The sequence below is a fragment of the Ischnura elegans genome, chromosome 5, assembly GCF_921293095.1.
Source record: "Ischnura elegans chromosome 5, ioIscEleg1.1, whole genome shotgun sequence".
Taxonomy (NCBI): Eukaryota; Metazoa; Arthropoda; class Insecta; order Odonata; family Coenagrionidae; genus Ischnura; species Ischnura elegans.
The window spans coordinates 66662424-66685766 of record NC_060250.1 but is presented as its reverse complement, the minus strand read 5'-3'; the positions used below and the strand labels follow the sequence as shown (position 1 = coordinate 66685766).

Here is a 23343-nt window from a genome sequence, read left to right as displayed (position 1 = left end):
TTCAAAGACGAGTATTTCTTCTTTTCGCAGCAGAAGATGCGTACGATGGTAATCAGTGAAAAATGCTTGAGGGTATGTTGTCTGTTTCATTAAAAGATAGTTCTTGTCAATGAAATGCATTCTTCTAAAACTTTCCTTCGTACAAGACATGCAGAAATTCATTGCTTCAAACTCTGCATGCAAATATTAATATGTGACTCAAAATTGCACCTATAATGACATTCTGGTCACCACAAGACTCGAGATATTACTACTTCCGATAAAGATGAATCTTTTCACTTCTCAAAGCCGGTCCTTTTTTATTTTTTTAATTTTTATTTTTTTCAGAACATAGGTAGGTTTCTTACCCTAGCCTTTGGCAATTCTATTTATGTTCAGCTCTTAGGAATTGCAAAGTAAGGAGGACATTTGATGGTGGAAAGAAGATTTCATTTGTAAGTATTTATTGCAAAATGCGTTCGCCAAAATTAGCTGCAATATTTTCTTTTACATTTACATGCTCGTTGCTTATGAGCGTAATGCTCACCTCATATGCTGCGCCCCGCTCCTATTTCCTACTCGTCATTTCCTTGATGACTATTCATGTCTTTGCGTACGCCTTGAGGAAATTTTCCGGAAACGTAACTAGAGAGCCAGGAGACACCGAGTTGTGAGAGTATGAGTATCATAGAACTCAAGAACCTGAAGCGAGCAAGTATATGATGCATTCGGAGTGCACTGGATTATAATCCATCCAACTCTTCGAAGAATTAAAGTTGTGTTCGAAAGGTTTTCAAGCGTACAGGAACATTTCGCTTCACTTGATCGTAGCTATCCGAAACGTCTTTCAATCCGTTCCATCTTTTCCAATCTGGTAAGCTTTTATTATGCATTTCATGTAGTTTATTTTTGCATGCATTACTTTTAGAGCTTTTTCAATGCATGAAAATTTTAGTATTCCCGAATTCTTTGCTTTTCACTTTTTCATGCATTACTTTTAGAGACTTATTTTCAATTTATGAAAATTTCGGCATGTCTGAATTCTTTTCTTCGTCTATTAGCAATAATTTTTTTGACGAAACCAGTCTCCTTTTCTCCGATAAAAAATTAATGAAAATATAAGTCCCAACCAAAGGCGGATCTCAGTCGAATCGATTAATAGCGCCGACGTTTACCATAATCCTTCATAATTTGCATCAATTATTAACGGCGCTGATTAGGCACTTGATGGCTTCATTCATATTGTAATTTACCAAACTACGTCTCTAAAATATAACAGGTTCAAATTAAAATATCAAAACAAAGAAATTGTGATAAATTCAATCGGTTTATGTTTCATTTGCTGTTTCAAAGAATGAATTCTGATTTTTAGTACCTTCATTGGTTTTTCGGAACTTCATTTTGAATTGATACAGCCTTATTTTTCCTAATTATGAAGAAACTTTTCATGTGGAATACTTTCTACGAAATACCAATAATTTACTAATACAGAGTTTTATTCTTCATTATATTTCAGATGCTGAGAGGTACCATTCATATCACCCGCCATAACTGCATTCAGAGTCCTCTGCCGAGGGAAAAGCTTACTGACTTCGAAAGGAATATATACAGACTTGCGCGGCATTATCGATTAGTCTTACTGTGTCGCTGGATGGGTTAAACTCTTTTAGGTTAGGTCTTACGTTGGTGACACTTCAAATATTCAGAAACTTGTTGTGTAGTGAAATAGATTTAACTCTCCGAAAATGGCGAATCAAGTGTACAAACCCAATCCGGCAATGAAACCATCCCCTCACCTCGGATCAATGAAGGAATACGAGAAAATGTACAAAAGGTCAATCGAATCACCGGAGGAGTTTTGGCAGGACATAGCGAAACAGTTCCACTGGGAGACACCACCAACAGGAAAGTTCTGTTCTTACAATTTCGATGTCACCAAAGGGCCGATCTCAATCAAGTGGATGGAAGGAGCAACGACCAATATTTGCTACAATCTTCTGGATAGAAACGTTCGGAAGGGAATGGGGGACAAAATAGCATTTTATTGGTAAGTCGCTGCATGGATTCGTGTCACGATCTCGTGTTTTTACTGATGTTTCTTTGAGTTCGTTGTGTTAGGCATCAAATTTCATCCATGAACTAAAGTAATGGCAATAACTTTTACTCAATTCCTCTGGTAGGGCAGGAAATGACCCAGAAGACTACAGCAGATTGACCTATAAAAAGCTACTCATCCAAGTTTGCAAATTTGCTAATGTCCTCAAAGAAAAAGGTGTCACTAAAGGAGATAGGGTAGCCATATACATGCCAATGATTCTGGAGACAGTGGTGGCAATGCTTGCTTGTGCACGAATAGGAGCCGTTCACTCTGTTGTGGTATGCTTATTCGTCATATTTGGAATCTATTGAGCTCTAACAATTGGTCTAACATGAGTGTAATCTTATGTATGTGAACAGTTTGCAGGATTTTCTTCTGATTCTTTGGCGGAGAGATTGATTGACGCCAAAGCTAAAGTGCTCGTCACAGCTGATGGTGTTTGGAGAGGAGAGAAATTGTTGTGCCTGAAGGAAATATGCGATGCTGGTAAAATTACTTTCCCCCTTGTAGTGTGTAATTATTTGTGATAGAGCTTGAGGTATCTCTTCTTATTTTTAGTGAAGGATATCATTGGAAACTCATTTAAGAAAATGTAACACACAGTGATATTCAAAATGACATGTACTTGATAAGATGAAGCCACAATTGAAAGAAACAGTCAAGAATGGCTGGCCAACAAAAAATCCTAAAATGCATTCATTTTAGGATAGAACTTGTGGCCTTCCTCAATTTATCTACTTCCACTAAGTTAAGGCTGTAGCCTTTAGATACCAATAATAATGAATCTTGCCTTCCAATTAGTCAGGACTTGGAGGGTGATTGAATATTACTGAATGCTTCAGTCTTTCTCACTTGCCCAACCACCCTAAAAACTCTGGCTGACTGTTCTGTGGGGCAGGAAAATCCATGATGTATGAAATTCAAGTTCCTTCTTATGTTTATGGAAAAACCTACCTACCATAGCTTATGCTTGGTGTTAAAATCTTAAAAAGATCTTTCTAAGCCAGTTTTAATTGGAAAGAGTTTTAATTGGAAAAATTTTTATCCTTTATTTCACATATTCCTGAACCTTCGGAATGAATGTTTCTCGCATCTGTGCTTATATGTGTAAATTATTGCTGATCATATTCACATTGTATTATTTAAAGTTGGTATATTTACATTGATTAATGGTGAAGCACTGTTGCTTACTGGGTTCAGTATTCTGTTATTGGTCAAAGGCTCTTGTGTTCAAATTATGGACAAAGGCTTTGGATGCCTTTAAAAAATATTCACAGTGTTCTAGAATTTTGGTTCTGTGATCCTGAATGCGAGAAAATTTGATTTGAGAAAAGTTTGGTTTGGATAAGTGAGGGAGAACTCACCCCAGAATAAGCGATAGGCATGCAATCTTCATAAAGGGGGAGCAGTTCCTTTCCCTGGGAAAACCTGCACTTTGAGGATTTATGTTTTAGGGGGATTTTCAGGATCGTAAGTTTTAGCCCAGGACTTGAATCTATGACCATTTGATAAGTGACCAAGCACTTGACGTACTAGGCCATAGTGACAGGCAAGTCCATAAATTACGTGAGGTGATTTTGGCAATTTTTAGACCCCACCTCCCCCAAAGAAAAATATCCCGAGAAGTGGCTTTATCCCCGCCCTCTAATCTCACCTGAGATTGTTCAAAATTCTTTTTTTTCTGGGTAAATACATTAATCAATGTTTCATTGCCTTGACTTTAATAATTAAAAAAACAATTTTTTAAATTATTCCTAACAGATAAACTCGTTTTCAGCATTTCAACCCAGTTTTCTCACAATTTTAAACTGTTTCGTGTGAAAAAAAATTACGGTTTACTTTCCAGGACCCCACCCTTCCCCCCCCAGGTGACATTGGGTGAGAATCGGCTTGACCACCTCCCCCCTAAATGCCTCACATAATTAATGGTTTCCCCCTTATTGGTACATGTTCATGACCATAAGTAGGAGTTTTGTTGGGGGGCAAAGATCAGTTTGCCGCCCCTTCCCGTGGTCCCCCTCCCTGCCACTAAAATATAATACGTCTGTAAGCTATTTTTTTGAGATGTGGTTGTTGAAATTACACACTGTATTTTTTCTCTTTAGAAGTTTCACTAATATTATTTCTTAATAATTTATAAATCAATAATTATTGTTAAATTATTTAATCAGAAAAATTAAATAACTTTTCAAAGTTTGTCACCCCCTGAAACCTGCCGCCCGAAGCAGGGGCTCCCTCTGCCCCGCCCTAGTTCCGGCCCTGCACCTGTGAACTATTTGATGTCATCCAATGAATTTATTTCAATTGTGTGTGCAATTATTTGGATTTGATTATTCTATTAATTATTTATCCTTTGTTCATTGACAATCTCCAACTACACTTTCAATTAATTTTGTTATTACTTCAACTATTATGTATGCATTTATTTTCTTGATAGCCATGGATAGGAGTAAAAAACTGGGTCATGAGGTGGAAAGCTGTATTTTGGTGAAGCACTTGCCAAGACTAAGTGCTTTTCAGTCAAGGGATGGAGATGGCAAAGTGAATGATGCTGAAAAATCGCCTGAGAAAAGGAAGGCTTACGATTACCAGGTCAGCATATATACTTCTATATTATTCGTGTCATTGAGAATATCTGATTTCCTCAATTTAAAAGTCACACCCTGTATAATATTACTCGAGACTGCTCTAGTGCTTCATGAAATCATTCATATGTCATATCTTTTCCCATTTTAATGTTACATATATCTTGTCTTTTTTCATTTTGACATCCACTTTATTTTAAATGATCATTTTAATGAGTGATTGCTTAAGCATTTGATGTGTTGGAACATTAATTAGCCATTTACCACCAAATCCATTTTCTACTAAATTATCTATCAATGATGTATGATTTTACACTTTCCCGGCAAACAGAATAAATAAACTTTTCTCAAGTTTCTACGTGGGTAAAAAATTCTATGAGTGCCAATAATTTCAATTTTTTTTATAAGGCGCTCTTAGAATTTCTCAAGGCCGCCACACACGGTGAATGATCATGCTTAATGATCACGTGATCATTCGCAGGATAATTCGATCAAAATAGAACATATTCTAATTTTCACTGGATGATCATGTGCACGAAGGTTCATTCGCGAATTTTTCCGTTGTACATGGCAAATGACTTCATTTGCATGATTATTAATCATGTATAGCAGGCTTTATCCTCACGGAAACCCCAGAAAAGTTTATTTACCAATCAATTGTCACCTAAACAGGGCCGTAGCCCCCCCTCCCAGCAGACAGGTATAAAAAGCATACATTACTGGGGAGTGGGATGTAATGAATACAAATGTAGAATGCTTGCAGTTCAAATCCTAAACCCACCTGAATTTAGTCAACCCACCTACATCACCGACAGTGGCATTACAGCACTAACGGCAAAAGAATGCCCATGTTTACTTAGGGATGGTGATTTTATATATATGGCTGATTTATTAGGAGTGATAAATTATTTTGTGACTGTAGTAATGACAAAGCTACATCTTTTAGACCTTAAGTAATTCTGCAAATGTTGAGTTTTAGATTAAAACTTTTCTTAGAATGTAATGATTTATGATATATTAGTATGATATCTTTCTGTAGCTCTCATATTTGTTCTGTGTTAGTTTCATACTGTCACTCGTTATTTTGCATTAGGAATAATGAATAACTCAGTTTCAGAAACATATTTATTTAGTGACTGTTCTTCAACTGTAGCAAATATGGTTTTTACTACTATGTATCTTCATAGTATATGTTTTACTGTTTGTAAAATAATGTTAGTTGTACATATTGTGACGGAACACGACATCACATATAGGGTAGGAAGGAGATCGAGCAAAGGAATGATCACGCCAGAGAAATCATTCTTTAACATATTACACATATATTTTCACCTTCCAAAAAAAACACACAAAAAATACCCTGATGATAATGATTACAATGAAACAATAGATTTTTACCCTCCAAAAACACACAAAAAATACCCTGATGATGATGATTACAATGAAACAATATATTTTACTTTCCAAAAACACACAAAAAATACCCTGATGATAATGATACTACTTTTCTTCAACGAACAGTACTTGAAAATTAAAACTAATTGAATCTTGAATGACAGTGAGAGATTATTGCAAATGAGTTCTTCTTCATAACACGAAGAAAATATGAGAGCATTTATCGCGCACTTGGGGAACACTTTCACGTAGGATTGGAAAGTTTCACTTTGGGAAAAAAAAGGACTGGGGCGTGGTGTGCTTACGCTTCCGTTTTTCCGGTGAGGATAACTTGTAGAGGAACTCTGCAAGAACAAACATCTACTTGCGTTTGTTCATTCGTGGCAAGTCCTCTTTTCTTCCGCTCAAACCGGCGTCGACGTCATCCACTGCCAAAATGGCCCTTTCCCACTTTCCTTCCTATTGTAGGTGTTCTCTCCTCTGCGTCCGCGACCAACTGGGCATGAATCACCCTACAGTGCTCATTCACAACTCACTGTCTCACTTTTTCTCTCTCCCGTCACCTGGGAACGTTTCCCTATATATCCGTCGTCACCTACCCATAATCCCAACGACTTGACGTCGTCTGCACTCGGCACTGGCAGAGCCGACGTAGTGGCCACTATTTGAACTAAGCGAACAACATACACTAAATTTTTTAATACAATGATGAATGAATCAAATATTGCTACAGAACATATTCTTTTATTTTATTTTATTTCTTTTTTTTATCCCCTGCTCGAGTCATCACATAGCCCCCCAGCGTGAATGAATTTCTTTTCCGGGGTGATGCGGTCCGGATGAGAAATGAGTTCACGCTTACGTGAGCAAAGAAAAAAAAAAGAAATTGCCAATTTGGCAAAAAAAAATAAAGAAAAACATTATTATTGTCTGGTTGACTATAATGAGCATTGTTACCGCTCATAGTCATTGCTGATTCGACTGATTGATCATACAAACCCAGTAATACTAATAATCGATCAAGCAATAGGTTTTCGACCGATTTTAACAAGTTTTGTACATTCGGAGGAAATTGTCATATCAATGCGTGGAGGATTTCTGGCCCGTTCAACGGTGGCGAGCACAAGCGTGCTTGAGCTAATTTCTCCGTGGCAAACTGCTTCATGGTACCCGAAGAACCCCTGAAATATCTACCCGTGATCACCTTCATACGGTAACTGTACTGCGTATCCGCATCCCAATAATTAGCCAAGAATTTCTTTTTGAATTCTTTTAGCGTAGCAGGGAATGGTAACAGCGTGTCTCCCCAAGTCTTCGCGTTCCCAGCCAACATTTGACATAACAAACGTGATTGCAAGGTTGAAGGCACAGTTACCAGTGAAAAGTAATTTTCCACTTCCTTGATAAACGCTATAGGGTGATCAGTAATATTGGCTGAAAAGGTAGGTAACGATATGGATTGTGCTGAAACGGTTGGGGTTACAGAGACCGTTTCTTTCGCTTTTAATGTGGCGATTTCAACCTCTAGCGATTTTAAACGATCTTCATGCACCTCAGCATTATTATCATTTGAACGCTCCATATTTTCCGTCATTACCTTTAGGTTTTCCACTTCAATTCGAACTAACCCTAAGCAATCGTCACGAACATTTTGAGCCATTGTAGTTATTTTTCGCGTGCATTTGGTTTCAACTTCTTTTAGTTTGTCATTAATTCGCGCAACTTCAGAACAGAAATTGTCATGAATATTTTTTATTTCCACTTGCACCTGTCGGATCGATTCATTACTGGATTTTAATTCCTGTCGTATCGATTCATTATTTGATTTTAACTCTTGTCGCAATGTTTCATTACTTGACTGCATTTTGTCATTACTCGTTTTTATCTCTTGTCGCATTGTTTCATTACTTGTTTTCAATTCTTGCATTATGGACAAAAGAGTCCTTATGGTAACGTGTTGGGATGCCGTTTGACTGGTTTCGTTTTCGCCGTCGCCTACTCCATAAGTGATATTGGATTCACTAACCTCCGCACCGGGCGTGCTCAATAGCATGCCCTTGAATGGGCTCGTGAGTTCATCAGTTTCGGAATGCTCGCTTCGTACATCGGAATCGTCGGTGTCATTCCTGACCTCACGATATTGAGTAAAAGCAGACGATTTATTATCGGATCCCTCCATAGCTAAGTCTAATTGTCATATCTAAAGAATATGAAGTGAAAAGAATTATGAATTCGGTAAGCCGAACACACCGTAAAACTAAAATATAACTTCGCGAATACAATCAACATAAGAAAAAGAAACAAGGGACTGCACTTCGCATTACTCAATTCACACAAAAAAAACCGGTGAAGCGTTTCAAACATTCACAAACTCTCTGAACGAAATGAATTTTGACTTTCGAGAAAAAAAACGTTTTTTCACTTTTTATCGGGTCGCGGGGTCTCGAGTGATCTATAGATGGTGACATACAAAATGAACATAAACGGACGCGATATGCACCATTGAGTTAAATAACGTAGTAAGCACCTTAACAATCGAGCCGCGAGTTGGGCGCCATTTTATATGTGACGGAACACGACATCACATATAGGGTAGGAAGGAGATCGAGCAAAGGAATGATCACGCCAGAGAAATCATTCTTTAACATATTACACATATATTTTCACCTTCCAAAAAAAACACACAAAAAATACCCTGATGATAATGATTACAATGAAACAATAGATTTTTACCCTCCAAAAACACACAAAAAATACCCTGATGATGATGATTACAATGAAACAATATATTTTACTTTCCAAAAACACACAAAAAATACCCTGATGATAATGATACTACTTTTCTTCAACGAACAGTACTTGAAAATTAAAACTAATTGAATCTTGAATGACAGTGAGAGATTATTGCAAATGAGTTCTTCTTCATAACACGAAGAAAATATGAGAGCATTTATCGCGCACTTGGGGAACACTTTCACGTAGGATTGGAAAGTTTCACTTTGGGAAAAAAAAGGACTGGGGCGTGGTGTGCTTACGCTTCCGTTTTTCCGGTGAGGATAACTTGTAGAGGAACTCTGCAAGAACAAACATCTACTTGCGTTTGTTCATTCGTGGCAAGTCCTCTTTTCTTCCGCTCAAACCGGCGTCGACGTCATCCACTGCCAAAATGGCCCTTTCCCACTTTCCTTCCTATTGTAGGTGTTCTCTCCTCTGCGTCCGCGACCAACTGGGCATGAATCACCCTGCAGTGCTCATTCACAACTCACTGTCTCACTTTTTCTCTCTCCCGTCACCTGGGGACGTTTCCCTATATATCCGTCGTCACCTACCCATAATCCCAACCACTTGACGTCGTCTGCACTCGGCACTGGCAGAGCCGACGTAGTGGCCACTATTTGAACTAAGCGAACAACATACACTAAATTTTTTAATACAATGATGAATGAATCAAATATTGCTACAGAACATATTCTTTTATTTTATTTTATTTCTTTTTTTTATCCCCTGCTCGAGTCATCACAATATATAGATACATATAGTGTCTTAGTATAGCACCAAAAGCATATGGATACAATTTTCTGGTCATAATTATATCATTCTTGGCTGAAAGCATTTTCAACCACAGAGCACCAACAGAATCTAATAAATTATTTTTGCTGATAAAAACTAAAAAAGAAAATAAGTTTTAATACCTTTTTGCAATGTTTTGTGAATATGAACTATACTGTGTTGCTTATATTATCTATTAGCAATCAAAATGACATATGGTCACTTAGAGTTTTTAAATACTCTGAAATTGAAAAAATCATATACACATATCAAAGTATTACGTAACGATTCAATCTTATTGATTTTTATTTTTGCTGGCTTTTATGTTGTAGGTTCCATGGAATGAAGACAGAGATTGTTGGTGGGATGATGAAATGGACGATGCATCTTCATCATGTTATCCTGTGTGGGTTTCAGCAGAGGATCCCCTCTTCCTCCTCTACACCAGGTACAGTCATTTGAATTCTCGAAAACAGAAGGAATTTCATAATTTTATTGATTAAAACCAGTGGCAGATACAGAGAGGGGCTAGGGATGACTCTATTCTCCCTCCCCCTTGGGTATCCAATTTACACTAGGTGAAATTGTATCTTTTTTAGTTGTCAAAAATATATCTACATCTACATATGTACTACCTTGCAAGCCACCTAAAAGGTGTGTGGCAGGAGGTGTTAGGACACCAGCCGTTTACACATAAAAAGGAAATGCTCTTACGAAATTACTCTTAGCATTTATTAAAGTCCTTTCTGGTTCGGGGGAAAACGAATTCCCTTATCTATCAGCTAAATATCTCTCTTAATTTATTGCATCTGTCAGACCAGGTACTTAACTTCATCTGTTGCCTTTATGTTAATACCATCCATAGCATAAACATGGTTATAGTTGGACAAACTCTGCAAAAATATACCGCAGTGCATTTGCTCAGAGTGATCACTAATTTCACGGTAGACAGCGTCGTCAGCAAATAAGCGTATTTTACTGCTAATTTGGAAGTAGAGGTCAATAATTTATATAATGAACAAAAGGGTTTACGATTACGCCTGCGGAACACCTGATGTCACTTTAACGACATCAGATCTAATTCCATCAAGTACTACTTTTTGTTTACAATCACTCAAAAAGTCGAATTGAAGAGGAGGATCCCCTAAAACTCAAACACCCCTCACTTTACCCCCTAGTGTCTATCCTGGATCTGCCGCTGATTAAGATATAAGGTCTGTTGTTAATGAAGGCTTAATTACATAAATTTATGTGAAATACCCACAGTTGAGAAATTCCTCCAAAGTTAACTGAAATCCCCGTTAAAGTTGAAGTTAATCTTTGAAAAATTTACCTATCTAAGGTAAAAGTCACTGTTCTGAAAATATAGTTTAAAATTGAAAGTTGTCTTTGTCTTGATGCATTATTCCTTCTATTTTTTTAATCGTTGAATTAAGTATCCAAGCTAGATTAGGCTCACTTTAAGAGTGTAATTTGGCATGAATTAATCTTGATGTGTTGTTTTTTTTTTTTTGGATGCTTTAGAAATCTGTCCTAAAATCTAAAAATTGGCTATCTGCTTTGTCAAAAAGTAGAAATATAAATTTGGTATTAATAGGCCATTTCCATTTGTTTCAAGTCATGAATTATCAATCATGGTACATACAAAGCTCCATCACTGCCATTAACTGAAACTTGACGTGGTTGTAGCTATAGTGGAGAAGAAGTTCAGATTTTTAACCCCAATAACGATTTCTGGCTACAGTCTTGAGACTTTTTATGTGAAAGCATTGTGAAATTATTATGATGTCTATTCAAAATTGAATTTCAATTTAAATTAGTTAAGTGAGAAAAAGTTGTCGGAAATTACTTTCTGTATTATTGCCTTATCAGGATTGGTGAACACAAAGAAAATTCCTCACTCTTAATCCGTAACCTTGGGTTTGAATCCCATCTGAGAATATTTATTATGCAAAAAATTCACATATAATTCTTAGCTGAATATAATGCTGACTAGAGTAAGTGCTGTGTAAGTTCTCCTAATCTGTTAATAAGTTTTTGGAGGCTGTTCAATTTTTAATTTGATTCATGTTATAATTCTTATGCAGTGGCTCAACTGGGAAGCCCAAAGGAGTTGTGCATACTACTGGTGGATACTTAATATATGCTGCAACTACTTTCAAATATGTTTTTGACTACCATCCTGGCGATGTTTATTGGTGCACTGCTGACGTTGGATGGATTACTGGCCACACATATGTTGTCTATGGACCCCTTGCAAATGGAGCCACTTCTGTGTTGGTTAGTGTCGTATGAAGTTTTTAAGTAGTCAGAAAAAAACAATTATGTTTTGATTCAAATTAATGTATGTACATAATTCTTACACGTAATATTTTTGTTGAGTTTATATCCTTTTTTAACCAGCTCAACAAGATCTAATTTATGACTTCATCTGCATCACTTGTCTACTGATACCATAATTTCTAATGCTTTTTCATAATTGGTATATGCTCATTAGGGTGGTCATTATTTTTAAAGTTTTCGAATTTCTTTAGGGACGCCCCCCAGTTTTGTTCAACTTGGTAAGAAAATAAATCATTTTTGCAATCGGATGCAGGGAGCACTTTGACATAAGATTTAGATATGGGGAATAACCACTGCTACTAAGCCTGTTTTGGTAATAAACGGTGATAAATTTAACATTCAAAGTTATATTTAGGGAGTTTAAAGTTCATCTAAAGAATTTTATGCTTTAACGACGAGTGAAAATGATCAACAAAAATTGAGAGTATGCAACCCGCGTGCCACCAAATGTGTCTGACTGGGGTGGTGCGCGCTCACTGTCAGTGCGATATCTCCGGAACCAATGGGCAGACGTGAAAGAAATTTGAGCCGATACTCTGCAAATGTCTAATGAGTCATTATAAAAGACAAAAAAGTGATTGAATAGTCCGAGAGTGACATCATCTTCAGTTATGTCTGAAAAACACCCAAAAATACCAAAATTTCTTAACTTTAAGTGCAATGCGGCACGTTTTCCCGGCATCCGATTGCGAAAATTATTTTCATGATTTATTTTCTCACGAAATGGAGCAAAACTTGGGGGCATCTCAAAAGAAATTCGAAAATTTCAAAAATAAGGACCACCCTAATGCTCATGGAATAGCTATTTTATTGAGACGTTAAAATTTTTGACAAAGGGTTGTCAAAGAAGCGAGTCTTCTATTTGGAAACTGTGAAATCTAGATAAAATACACATCACATTAGATGATATTATGCATTACCATTTGTCATGAAAATATTTAATCATGTTTTTGAAGTCAATTTGTATATGAAAATTTTCTTGTGCATCAACCACATTCATTTTCTCATTTCACCAGGCAGTTCTCAAATTGCCTTATACATATTTCTATCAATTTTTTCCGATTGTGTTCCATTTTAATAATGAGCATGGATACATAATTATCGTAATGTTAATGGGCATTTGATTTTTGATTGGTGGGAAAAAAATAAAAGATTGTTTGGGATCGGTATGAAAATAAGGATACCCAACGCCCTCAAAATTTTAAAATTTCAATGCAATCGGTAGTAGATAAAAAGAATGGTTTTCATAAAAATACATCCCTGCTGAGTTTTTAACTCTTGAAAACCAAAATTTTTTGATGGTTGGCATGATCTAGCATTTTTGGCTCTCCATCAAAAATAGGAAAGGGAGGTGACTCAATGCACTGGTCAGGTACATTTGGAAACCCTACCATAAATTTAATAATTAAAACTACAAAAATATGCTTATTTACTTGAGTTACCTTTTTTTTGATTGATTAATTTTTTTCAATAATTCTGACTAAATCATACTTTATTTTGACCCCAGAACAAAAATTTGTGGATGTAAAATTCTTTTTGACTTTACAATTCATGATTAGATTCCTTTAAAGATTAACTTCATAATCAGTTGAGGCTTTACCTCCATTCCATATTACTATGTGGTGCACTAGCTCCCAAATCAAAATCTAAAAATGAGCTGAATCTTTTATTGAGTGATATTCACACCATGATGAATGGGGAATACAGGAAAAATAAATGCTAGGAAAGAGGTAGATTTTACGTATAGTTAGAGTTTTGGCTTCTCCTGAGCAGGTTCTTGATTTAATTCAGGAGTTTAGGTTAGGATTTGTGTGACAATTCAAACTCCTTCTCGGGTGTTTTATAGAAAAATCACTTGGTGTAATTTGCACTTACAGAACTGATCAAAGAATTGGCAGTTAATGATTAAATTAAGGTCCTTGGGAGCAACTGCATATGCATTTTTATTTTCGATTGTTGAATTTCTGCAGCAAGCCTTGAAATATTTGCATCGAGGGGATTTTGTCTCGGTAGCTTTATATTCAAACACATTTTTTCTGATTTCTAATACTCTTTGACCTTGAGCATTAATATTTTAATTTTGTCTTCCTGTATCAAGTAAGTTGTAATGAATTCCATTTGTTTTTCTTATGCCCAATGGTCTGATGTTCGAGAACATTTCTTTTTGAAAGGGCTCATTTAACCGTGATTATTTTTTATTTCATCAACATCGCTCTAAATGATTTCCTTTCATATTTTTTATGAGGTTATACTACATGCACATTTACTAAATTAATATTTGACATAGGATAGATGCATAGTTTAAGGTTTCTTTCCATTTCTTGAAGACATTTTAAATGCAGTTTTTACAGCTCCATGACTGGCTTACCTTTTTTACTGCTTTTACATGAAGGCTTTTCGTTTCAGTTTGAGGGCCTTCCATTCCACCCACACAATGGACGATACTGGGAGATAGTCGAGCAATATAATGTGAACCAGTTTTACACTGCTCCAACTGCAATAAGGGCACTGATGAAGTTTGGAGATGGGCCGGTGAAAAAGTAATTTGCTATTCCTTGCACATATAGGTTATCCAAACATCAGACATCTTCATCATAATCCAAACTTGCATGCTGGATGTAACAATTCTCTTTATTTATGCTTAACTCTTGAAATAATATCAGACATATGGGCCGCAAATTTGAGCGAACAAGATTTATTTTTCAACTGTGAATTTTAACTTCCATCCACTGTCGTTTCTTTGGACATAACTATTCATTCATTCATACCATACAGTCATTACTTTGGAAATAAACTTCACATTCAGTTACAAACAAAAAATGTCTGAAATAAAGAACAGTAAGCTATTCCTTAGGCATTGATAGGTATTATAGGTATTAGAATGTTAGTTCAAATAATATTTATGCGTACATATTCAATTCATGATTGGAAAAGAATTTTTGTTCATTCTTCCATTAATACCACCTGCATATTTTAGTATAATTTATTATCATTAAGGTAAACCTGTCACACTGTTTAAATCAAGTTTGGTACATGCATATTAACTATTTGTGCCATGTACCCAAGACTCTGAATTTTCTTTTCCCCCCACAGGATGTAATGTTTTTTATCGGCTACTAATAACTATTTTTGAGACAACTTAATTGTTTAATCTTCCATCTTGTTGTAGATGTACTTGTCAGACCTGATGATTGCAGTTTAAACAAGTCATATACTGGAGCAGTATATCCTTTATATAGGTCTTTTAAAAAATTAAAATTGGAAAAAAAAATATTTTCTAATTTTCAAGTGAACTAATTGGCCTTCCAATTGCCTTCGATGACATTTTTTATACAGTTCTTCCATTCATAAGATGCTGAAGAAAGGACTAGGAACTTGTAATCTACAGCCATTTTCATGATGCTACATATATACTTCATCTTATTTCCTTTCTTAGCATCATTAAGTAGTTGTGCGTGTTGTTTGGCTTCTGTTTTCATTCCTTTTTGGGCTTGTTTATTGATGTTTATTCATGTCCTCCAATCATTCCTTACATTTGTTTCATTGAAAATTTTATTCAGAGAAATGTCAAAAGTTTGATGTTGTCTTGGCTTGTCTGGTAAATAATTATGTGCTTACTATGTCATCATGAGATGTCTTTATTCAGTTTCCTGTCTTCTTCTATTAGATCATATGCTTCATGTCTGGTTGGTGTAGTTTTTTGACGGACTCTCTTCCCTGACTTTATTCAATCCTTTTGCTCTGCCTGCATCAGCTATCTGGCCACGATCCTGTGTGGTAACTTGCACATTGCACGACTCTGTTTACTCAGGATCAATTTTTTTCAGGGGAGGAAATGAATTAAGTGGGGATTAACTCATACAGGAAAGCTGTAGGCACCTGCAAGTACTGGAAAATACTGGAAAGTACTGAAAAGTACTGGAAAGTCGAGTAGTTGGTAATTGACTCAAGTGTTTCGAGTAGTATTACAAATGTCGAGTCAAGTAGTTTCGGCTATTGAGCTACCGAGGCCAGTAGGTTCAGAAATCTGCCGACAGGAAGCATTATCATAAAACTCATGTAATAATATCGTTTTTAAAGTCGATAAGTCATTCTAATGCATTGGCCTGGGAGTTTCAGCTTGCTGCATACACTATAGTTGTTGATAAGGGCGCCGAATATGTACCTATTCGTCAGCCGTGGCGGCCGACCGTCTTCCGACCCAGCGGCGTATTCCGAATAATCAGAGTGAACCTCTGCGTTGTACTAACTTTACTGTGCAATACTGTGATACCCTACCCCACTTCCTTAACTCAAACGCTGGGAGAATATGTAAGAATTTTTTAGATTTCTAGGAATAAACATGTGACTTTTCGGCTTTAGGGAGCAGGTTTTTCCCTGTTTGACGTCATAAATATGTAGTGCCATCATTTTGCCTATTTGAATATTACTTACGTCTGATGTAGATTTTCGTTTATTCCTCTGGTGCGTTTTGTTTTCGTTCCTGAGCAAACAAAACAAGAATTCCTAAGGTACATCAAACAAAGTGAGAATTTAAGAAAAAAAAATTTGGTCACTATGGCTAAAGCTAAGTTCTGTAGTTCGTTCGAATTGTCCAGTTAAATTCCGTGAAGATTCAAGATCCTCAAAAATTGTTGACATAATTTTTAATAAAAATTCCTAAAGTTCTCAAATATAGAAATTTTGTAAACAAAGTACTTGTCCAGCCACATGAGTAGCGAAAGACAATTTTCTGCTGGCAGTAATGCTGTAACATGGAGACGTCAAAACCTGCTGACTAAGCATGTAGAACAATTGACTTATCTGCATGAGAATTTGAAAAGATCAAATGTTACGTGATTCATTTACGTATATAATCTTTATTACAGTGGTGCAAATGCTTTTATTCAGGGCTCTTACTAGCTGTTTGGATACATTTATAAATAAATTAAGGTTAGTTCATTTCAATTGTACTTATGGAACTGTTCAAGACACATCAATTTTCATTCATCTCCTAATTCTAACGCAATCACCGTCAACATTTCTCATTATCTTTTTCTTTTTGCATCAACCTAAGCATTCAGAATAGCCAAATTCTCAAGGGGATTAGAAAAATGTGAATAAGTTAGTGCATACATGGTCATATTGATAGATCCAGAAATGACCAAACTCTACTCGATACTTGCGAGTAGTTTTCAACTTGACTCGATACCAGACTCGAGATCAAAAAGCACTATTCGCACATCCCTAGAAAGCATATATAGTAACAAAGCATTCCTCAAAATATAATTATCTTGAGCCCATGTTATACTCCAACTTTAAAGGAGGTGTTTAGCGATCATTTATTCTATCCACCACAAATAAAATCACTTCATTTGTCGTAGCTTCTTGCTTAGTTATTTACACCATTGCTTGTACCATCTCTCCACCTTCATTATCTTCTGACTGCGTTTGCTCAATGTTTAGAATACTCACTGACTGGCTGAATGACAGTATCAAGAATTGGAAGAGGGATGGGATTGCATTATTTTCCTTGATTTACTCAGAAATCAATAAAATAACAATTTAAACTATACATAGTTAGAGGTTCTAAAAAAATAATGCCAGTCAGACTTATCCATTATAGTTTATTCCACATCATGCTTGCAGTACTTTTATCCATAGTTCTGCTACTGATGGCATAATGAGTTATAGATTATGTTCGGGAATCATAACCACTTCTTTTCTAAATCTACTCACGATAATACCAGGAAGTAGGAAGATTATCGTGCACCTAGAAGTTCTGTGTTCACTTATAATCGCAGTACCTGTAGTCTCTCCTTTGTATATGTCATTTGTTTCCTCTATGTTTGTCACTTTTTAGTTGTTTCTGTGTAGATTTGTTGATGTCAATGTAGCAAAATGATGTTCATTATTTTTTTTCTGCATTTAATAGGTATAAATTGGATTCATTGAGGGTTCTTGGTTCAGTTGGTGAGCCAATTAATGCAGAGGCATGGCTATGGTATTACAATGTAGTGGGTGGAGGAAAGTGTTCCATTGTTGATACATTTTGGCAGACAGAAACTGGAGGCCATGTTTTGACCCCTCTACCTGGTTGTACACCGATGAAACCCGGATCTGCCGTAAGTCATCATTCAGTTATCCTAAATATATTTGGATTTGGTGACTTCCCACATTATCATATGATGGATATTTGAACATAATCATTGAAATTCACAATGTAATGGAAAGTAACTCAATTTTGCCATTCATGCCAGGGTTGGATCAAAGTATACAACAGATTGTTTCTTCTTTCACTGAATGGTTGAGGCCTTTACATTGTATAATACCATTTTACATTGTAAGATTCTATTACAAATAATTTATAACGAGCAAGGTTTTTATTTCCCTAACTTTTGTTTTCTTCACTTTGGATGCCGTGAACTCAATAAATATGGATGAAAAATCCATTTCTCAAATGAGTTGTATGTGGTATTTCATTCTGAAAAAATTGTGGAGCATAAAAAAATGGGATTTGTGTCTTGTTTGAAAGCAAATTATTTTCACGAGAAAAGTCATTTTTTATAATCCTTGAATGGCCTTGAAGAGCACTTGCATTGTTTTAAAGTTTAACTATGGTTGAGTACTCTTGATGCTTTATAATTATATTAAAAAAGTTATTATAAAATTTTCATTCTGAAAAAATTGTGGAGCCTAAAAAAATGAGATTAGTGTCTTGTTTGAAAGCAAATTATTTTCCTGAGAGAAGTGATTTTTTATAATCCTTGAATGGCCTTGAAGAGCACTTGCATTGTTTTAAAGTTTAACTATGGTTGAGTACTCTTGATGCTTTATAATTCTATTAAAAAAGTTATCGTAAAAAGATAACGCTGTTTTTTTTGTTGTTTATCGGAAGAAAAAATTTGAAAAGTCACTTCAGTGTAGCAAAATGTAGCTCTTCATTACAAAACCTTGTTATGACTAGATAAATAAGGCCCTTAAGCAACTATTCTAATGCAAAATGAATATAGTAATTTATAGGGTGGAAAAATTCCACATAGGTTAACTGACTGAAATTCAAATCCAGATCACACGAATTTGCCCCAGGTTTTGTACTTCTTGACCATCCAAAACATCTTCTTCCTCTGCGGAGATTCGTTGGCTTTAGAGGGCAAGATGGTGTATGCCTCCATACACACAATGCCACAAGGCACATAGTATTTTTTTATGTTAACAACTACATTCCCGTGTCTAAAGCCAGAACTTTGAAAGGGGTTATTCAAGCAGTATACCTTTACCGATTTACTTGCAAGTGCATGTAAAATATGAAAATTTTTCAGAATAAAAGTATTTTCCTTGACAGGGATTAGAATCAGTATCCCCCAAAATTGTGTCAGCCAGGCAGCACTTGATGTTCTGCATGGTTTACGACTTAAATGTAAATAATAGTGTTCATTTATGTAACCTTTTGTTGTTCATAATGATATTTTTCAGACTTTTCCATTCTTTGGAGTTTTACCAGTGCTTTTGGATGAAAAAGGAAAGGAGATAGAGGGTCCAGGAGAAGGATATTTAGTGTTCAGGCGGCCATGGCCAGGCATAATGCGAACTATAAATGGAAATCACCAGCGTTTTGAAGCCACTTATTTTCAGAAGTTTCCTGGATTCTATACGTCTGGTGACGGTAAGTTGGTTCGTTAACCCATTTACGGCCAGCGTTGCGAAAACGCAACATTATTGAGAAATGCAAAAAAATTATTTCAATTGAATTTTATTCATATAGAATTCGCTTTTTTCGTTAAAAGTAAGTTTAAACTGATTTTTAGGGAGATTATAATGACAGTTCATAAGTATTTTGATATTTAAAAAATACTCAAAATGTGTCAATTTTCAAGTCACCTGTTACGCAAGATAAATAATTTTTCCTAAGAGTAACTATTCCATTTATGAAGTTTTTTTATTCGTTCATATGTACGACGAAATTTCAATTAATAGATTTTACAGCTTATATTTCGTTAGGAAGTCAACATTAAGCGAAAATCGGATCGGGAAACCAATGTTGCGTTTTCGCAACGTTGGCCGAATCCAGTATCTATAGGTGGTTATGCAACCCGAATTACCATATATTGCCGTCATTTTCAGAAGTTTCCTGGATTCTATGCATCTGGTGACGGTAAATCGGTTAATTAATTTAGTAAATGTGAAATTTGAGAGTGCTGTCAGAAATGTTTGTATAAGTGATTGAAACCTGAATCTTTGTCTAAAGGCGTGTATAGTCTGCTGACAATGTTTCCTACCACTTATGTAGTTCATTCAGGCATTGATTTTTCCTCTGAAAGTAATAGCATCGTGTTTTTAATGTGGATTGATACAGTTCTCATTTCAATGTGTTTTTATCCTATTCTAAGTTCCCCATGTTTTCTTGAATGTCAGCTGTGAATAGTGTGAAAGACCCTACTTCATTGCAGAAATTTATTATCATGATTGGTATGCAATACCAATGAGGAATATTAGTAGTTATTCAGAGCGAACGTGAGAAGGGAGCCAGACTGGGGTGCCTAGCAAAATACACTTTGTGAACCTATCCTTAAATCGTAAATTACTTTTTTAATAATAATATGTAAAGTGTGGGGCCCAATGTAGTCCAACATTTGCAGTTTTGGAATTTACTGGTTTCTGCTACTATTGTTATGCTCATTGTTTGTAGCTGACTTAGAAAAATTTTATGATTGTCCTGGAAATAAAATTCTTAAATTCATTTCATATTCTAATACCTAAAGAACCTTATCGTTAGGGGTATCATAAGGTGATGCAAAAAGTTTCCAATAATTTTGCACGCTGAAGGTAAATTTTACAAAGGCACATTCTAAATTTTCATGATGAATAATAAGTGTAAGATAGTTGAGATAATAAATGAATGAATTCATAATCATGCCAGGTGCTCGAAGGGATGAAGATGGATACCTCTGGATCACAGGACGTATGGATGACATGCTGAATGTATCTGGTCATTTGCTGAGTACAGCAGAAGTTGAAGGAGCCCTTAGTGAGCATCCTTCAGTATCAGAAGCAGCAGTTGTGGCCCGCCCTCATCCCGTCAAGGGGGAGTGCCTTCATTGCTTCATTTCAACTAAGGATGGTGTGCAGTTCAGCCCTAAATTGGTTGATGATCTTCGTAAAAAAGGTAACTGAATATGAACTATCCTTATAAGTCCCCATGAAGGTAAGAAGAGAGTTTCTTTTAGTATCATTCCGTTTCTTTAGGTCTTCAATCAATGATCCAGCACTTGCTATAAAATTTTTCTAGGGATGGGTCAGTTCCCCTCCTTTTGGTTTGGGTTAGGTTCTTGGTTCCAAGTACTTTTCTTTTATAGGATAATGTTAATTTCTACCCAAGCATCATCTAATTAGTAACATTATCAGGCATGAGACTGCTATATTTTTAAAATATGAGAGAATCTGGATTGCATATAGTAAAAAACAGAATAGAAAAGTAAGTTACTCATGAATGGAAAAAAGGAAATAAATTACTCTTGTCGAAAAATTCCTTATCCCTACGAGATGAGAAGGTATTCTCATCAACATATCAATGTGTCCAAAGCATGCTATTGCAGTTTTTATGGTTAAACCAAAAAATATTGATGAGGAAGATAAAATTTCCTTTTCCTTACAATCATAAGCTTAATCACAAGTTTCTGTCATTGCTCATTAATTTGAAGTTACATTTATTTAAAGTACTACATCCATTTAAGTTGATTATTTTATAGACCCTAGTTTTTGGTTTTTATGCTTCTTGAGTAAAATAACAGTGCTGAGTTAATGACATGAAAAACCTATAGTGTAGGATTGTTTGAAAAATGTGTAGTCTCTAAAGAATAAAGAAATCAGTCAACATTAAAATTAAATGGATGTGAATAAGTGTATTAACAAGCTGATGGATGGATGACTCTCCACATTGGTGTTAACCAAATGGAAATATATTTATGGTTTAATGCAACATGGATGTTAAGATTAGCTTCAAGTACACCTTACACAAGAGAGCCATTTTTTTAATAAAACATCATGAATGCAATATTCTTTCGCAGTTCGGGAAAAGATTGGTCCATTTGCTGCTCCTGAATATATCCAGCATGCTCCAGCACTCCCTAAGACACGATCTGGCAAGATAGTAAGGCGGATACTCAAAAAAGTTGCTCTAAATGACAGAAGCTTGGGAGATATTTCAACTCTAGCAGATGAGAGTATCATAGAAAATTTATTTGCCAACCTTCCAGGAAAAGATCTGAAGACATAAACTACTTTTAACTAAACTGTATAGTTATGTACCATTAATGTATCAGTCATTCCATAGTAACCAAGCATCCCTTATGTTCATTTTACGTTGATACCCCTTGCACTATGCCTACTGCGCAAGCTCAAAACCATTCTTTATTCAGCAATAACAAATATAATGTGTGGCTGTTTAGTTTATTTGACAATTTATTGATTTAAGGCACCGAAATAAGCCTTCATGCATGCATTTTGTTATCGAAATGCAAACTGTCCAAAAAAATTTAAGTGATGAAAATACATATCATAAGTTACTTGTGAGTGTGATCACTGATATATGCAATCATTGATGTAAATGAAAGATGTCAATGTGTCCTTAAGCCAATGTATTATAATTGCACATTTGCACAACTGTACCTAATGCACAATGTTGAAAATCTGTGATGTCGTCAGGGCTTTCATATTAAGCCTATTTTTTTGTAGTTCCTAAGACCATAAGATTTTTATGTGACTGTTAGCTTCCTTTTTGGAAGGCATAGCTTTAAGATATTTGTTATAAAATTCAAAGTATTTTAATGTTATTTTGCTGCAGCAAATGGTCTGCATTCCTGTGTGCACCACCTCATGTTTGTACAGATGTTTTTTAAAGCACTTGTAAAATGTTTATGTATATGAGCACTTGTTCATATTTGTTGGCATATATATATATCAATGAAAAATATTTATTTTAATTGAAATTTGTTTTCTGTTTTTAGAAAGTCTGATATTTTTTAAATTAATATGAGTGACTTAGTTTAATCTCATTCTCAGAGGATGTGACAAATAAATAGCTGCTGATTAATCCAAAAGTACACTTTACATTTTTAACATCCACTTAATTTCCAACATTTAAACCTAACAAGTTCAGAGGTATGCCCAAGGGGAAAATTTCGAGAACTATGATGTAAGGCCCACTAAACACGTTCAGTTTGGCCTCAAGGCCTGGACTGTACAGTCCCGGACTGAAGGCAGAAATGACAGTGTGTGGCGATTCCTTGAGGTGGATCTTCGGCCAGATGGGAATCCAAAGGGGTCCGGCCTCAAGGCCAAGCGAATTTTAGGCCGGACCTCATTGTTTTCCCATCCGGTCGACAATCTGCCTCAAGGTATCGCCACACACAGTCA

General features: G+C 35.6%; 1 protein-coding gene across 1 annotated transcript; it reads left to right on the top strand.

Moving 5' to 3' along the window:
* Positions 1–669: 669 nt before the first annotated feature.
* Positions 670–23027, top strand: LOC124159011 (acetyl-coenzyme A synthetase). Its single transcript, XM_046534491.1, has 12 exons — positions 670–853; positions 1496–2026; positions 2160–2355; positions 2437–2563; positions 4515–4669; positions 9939–10054; positions 11694–11886; positions 14356–14489; positions 17864–18053; positions 19405–19594; positions 20849–21094; positions 21996–23027. The coding sequence occupies exons 2-12, from the start codon at positions 1725–1727 to the stop codon at positions 22202–22204; spliced, it is 2058 nt and encodes a 685-aa protein (XP_046390447.1). The 5' UTR covers positions 670–853; positions 1496–1724; the 3' UTR covers positions 22205–23027.
* Positions 23028–23343: the final 316 nt, after the last annotated feature.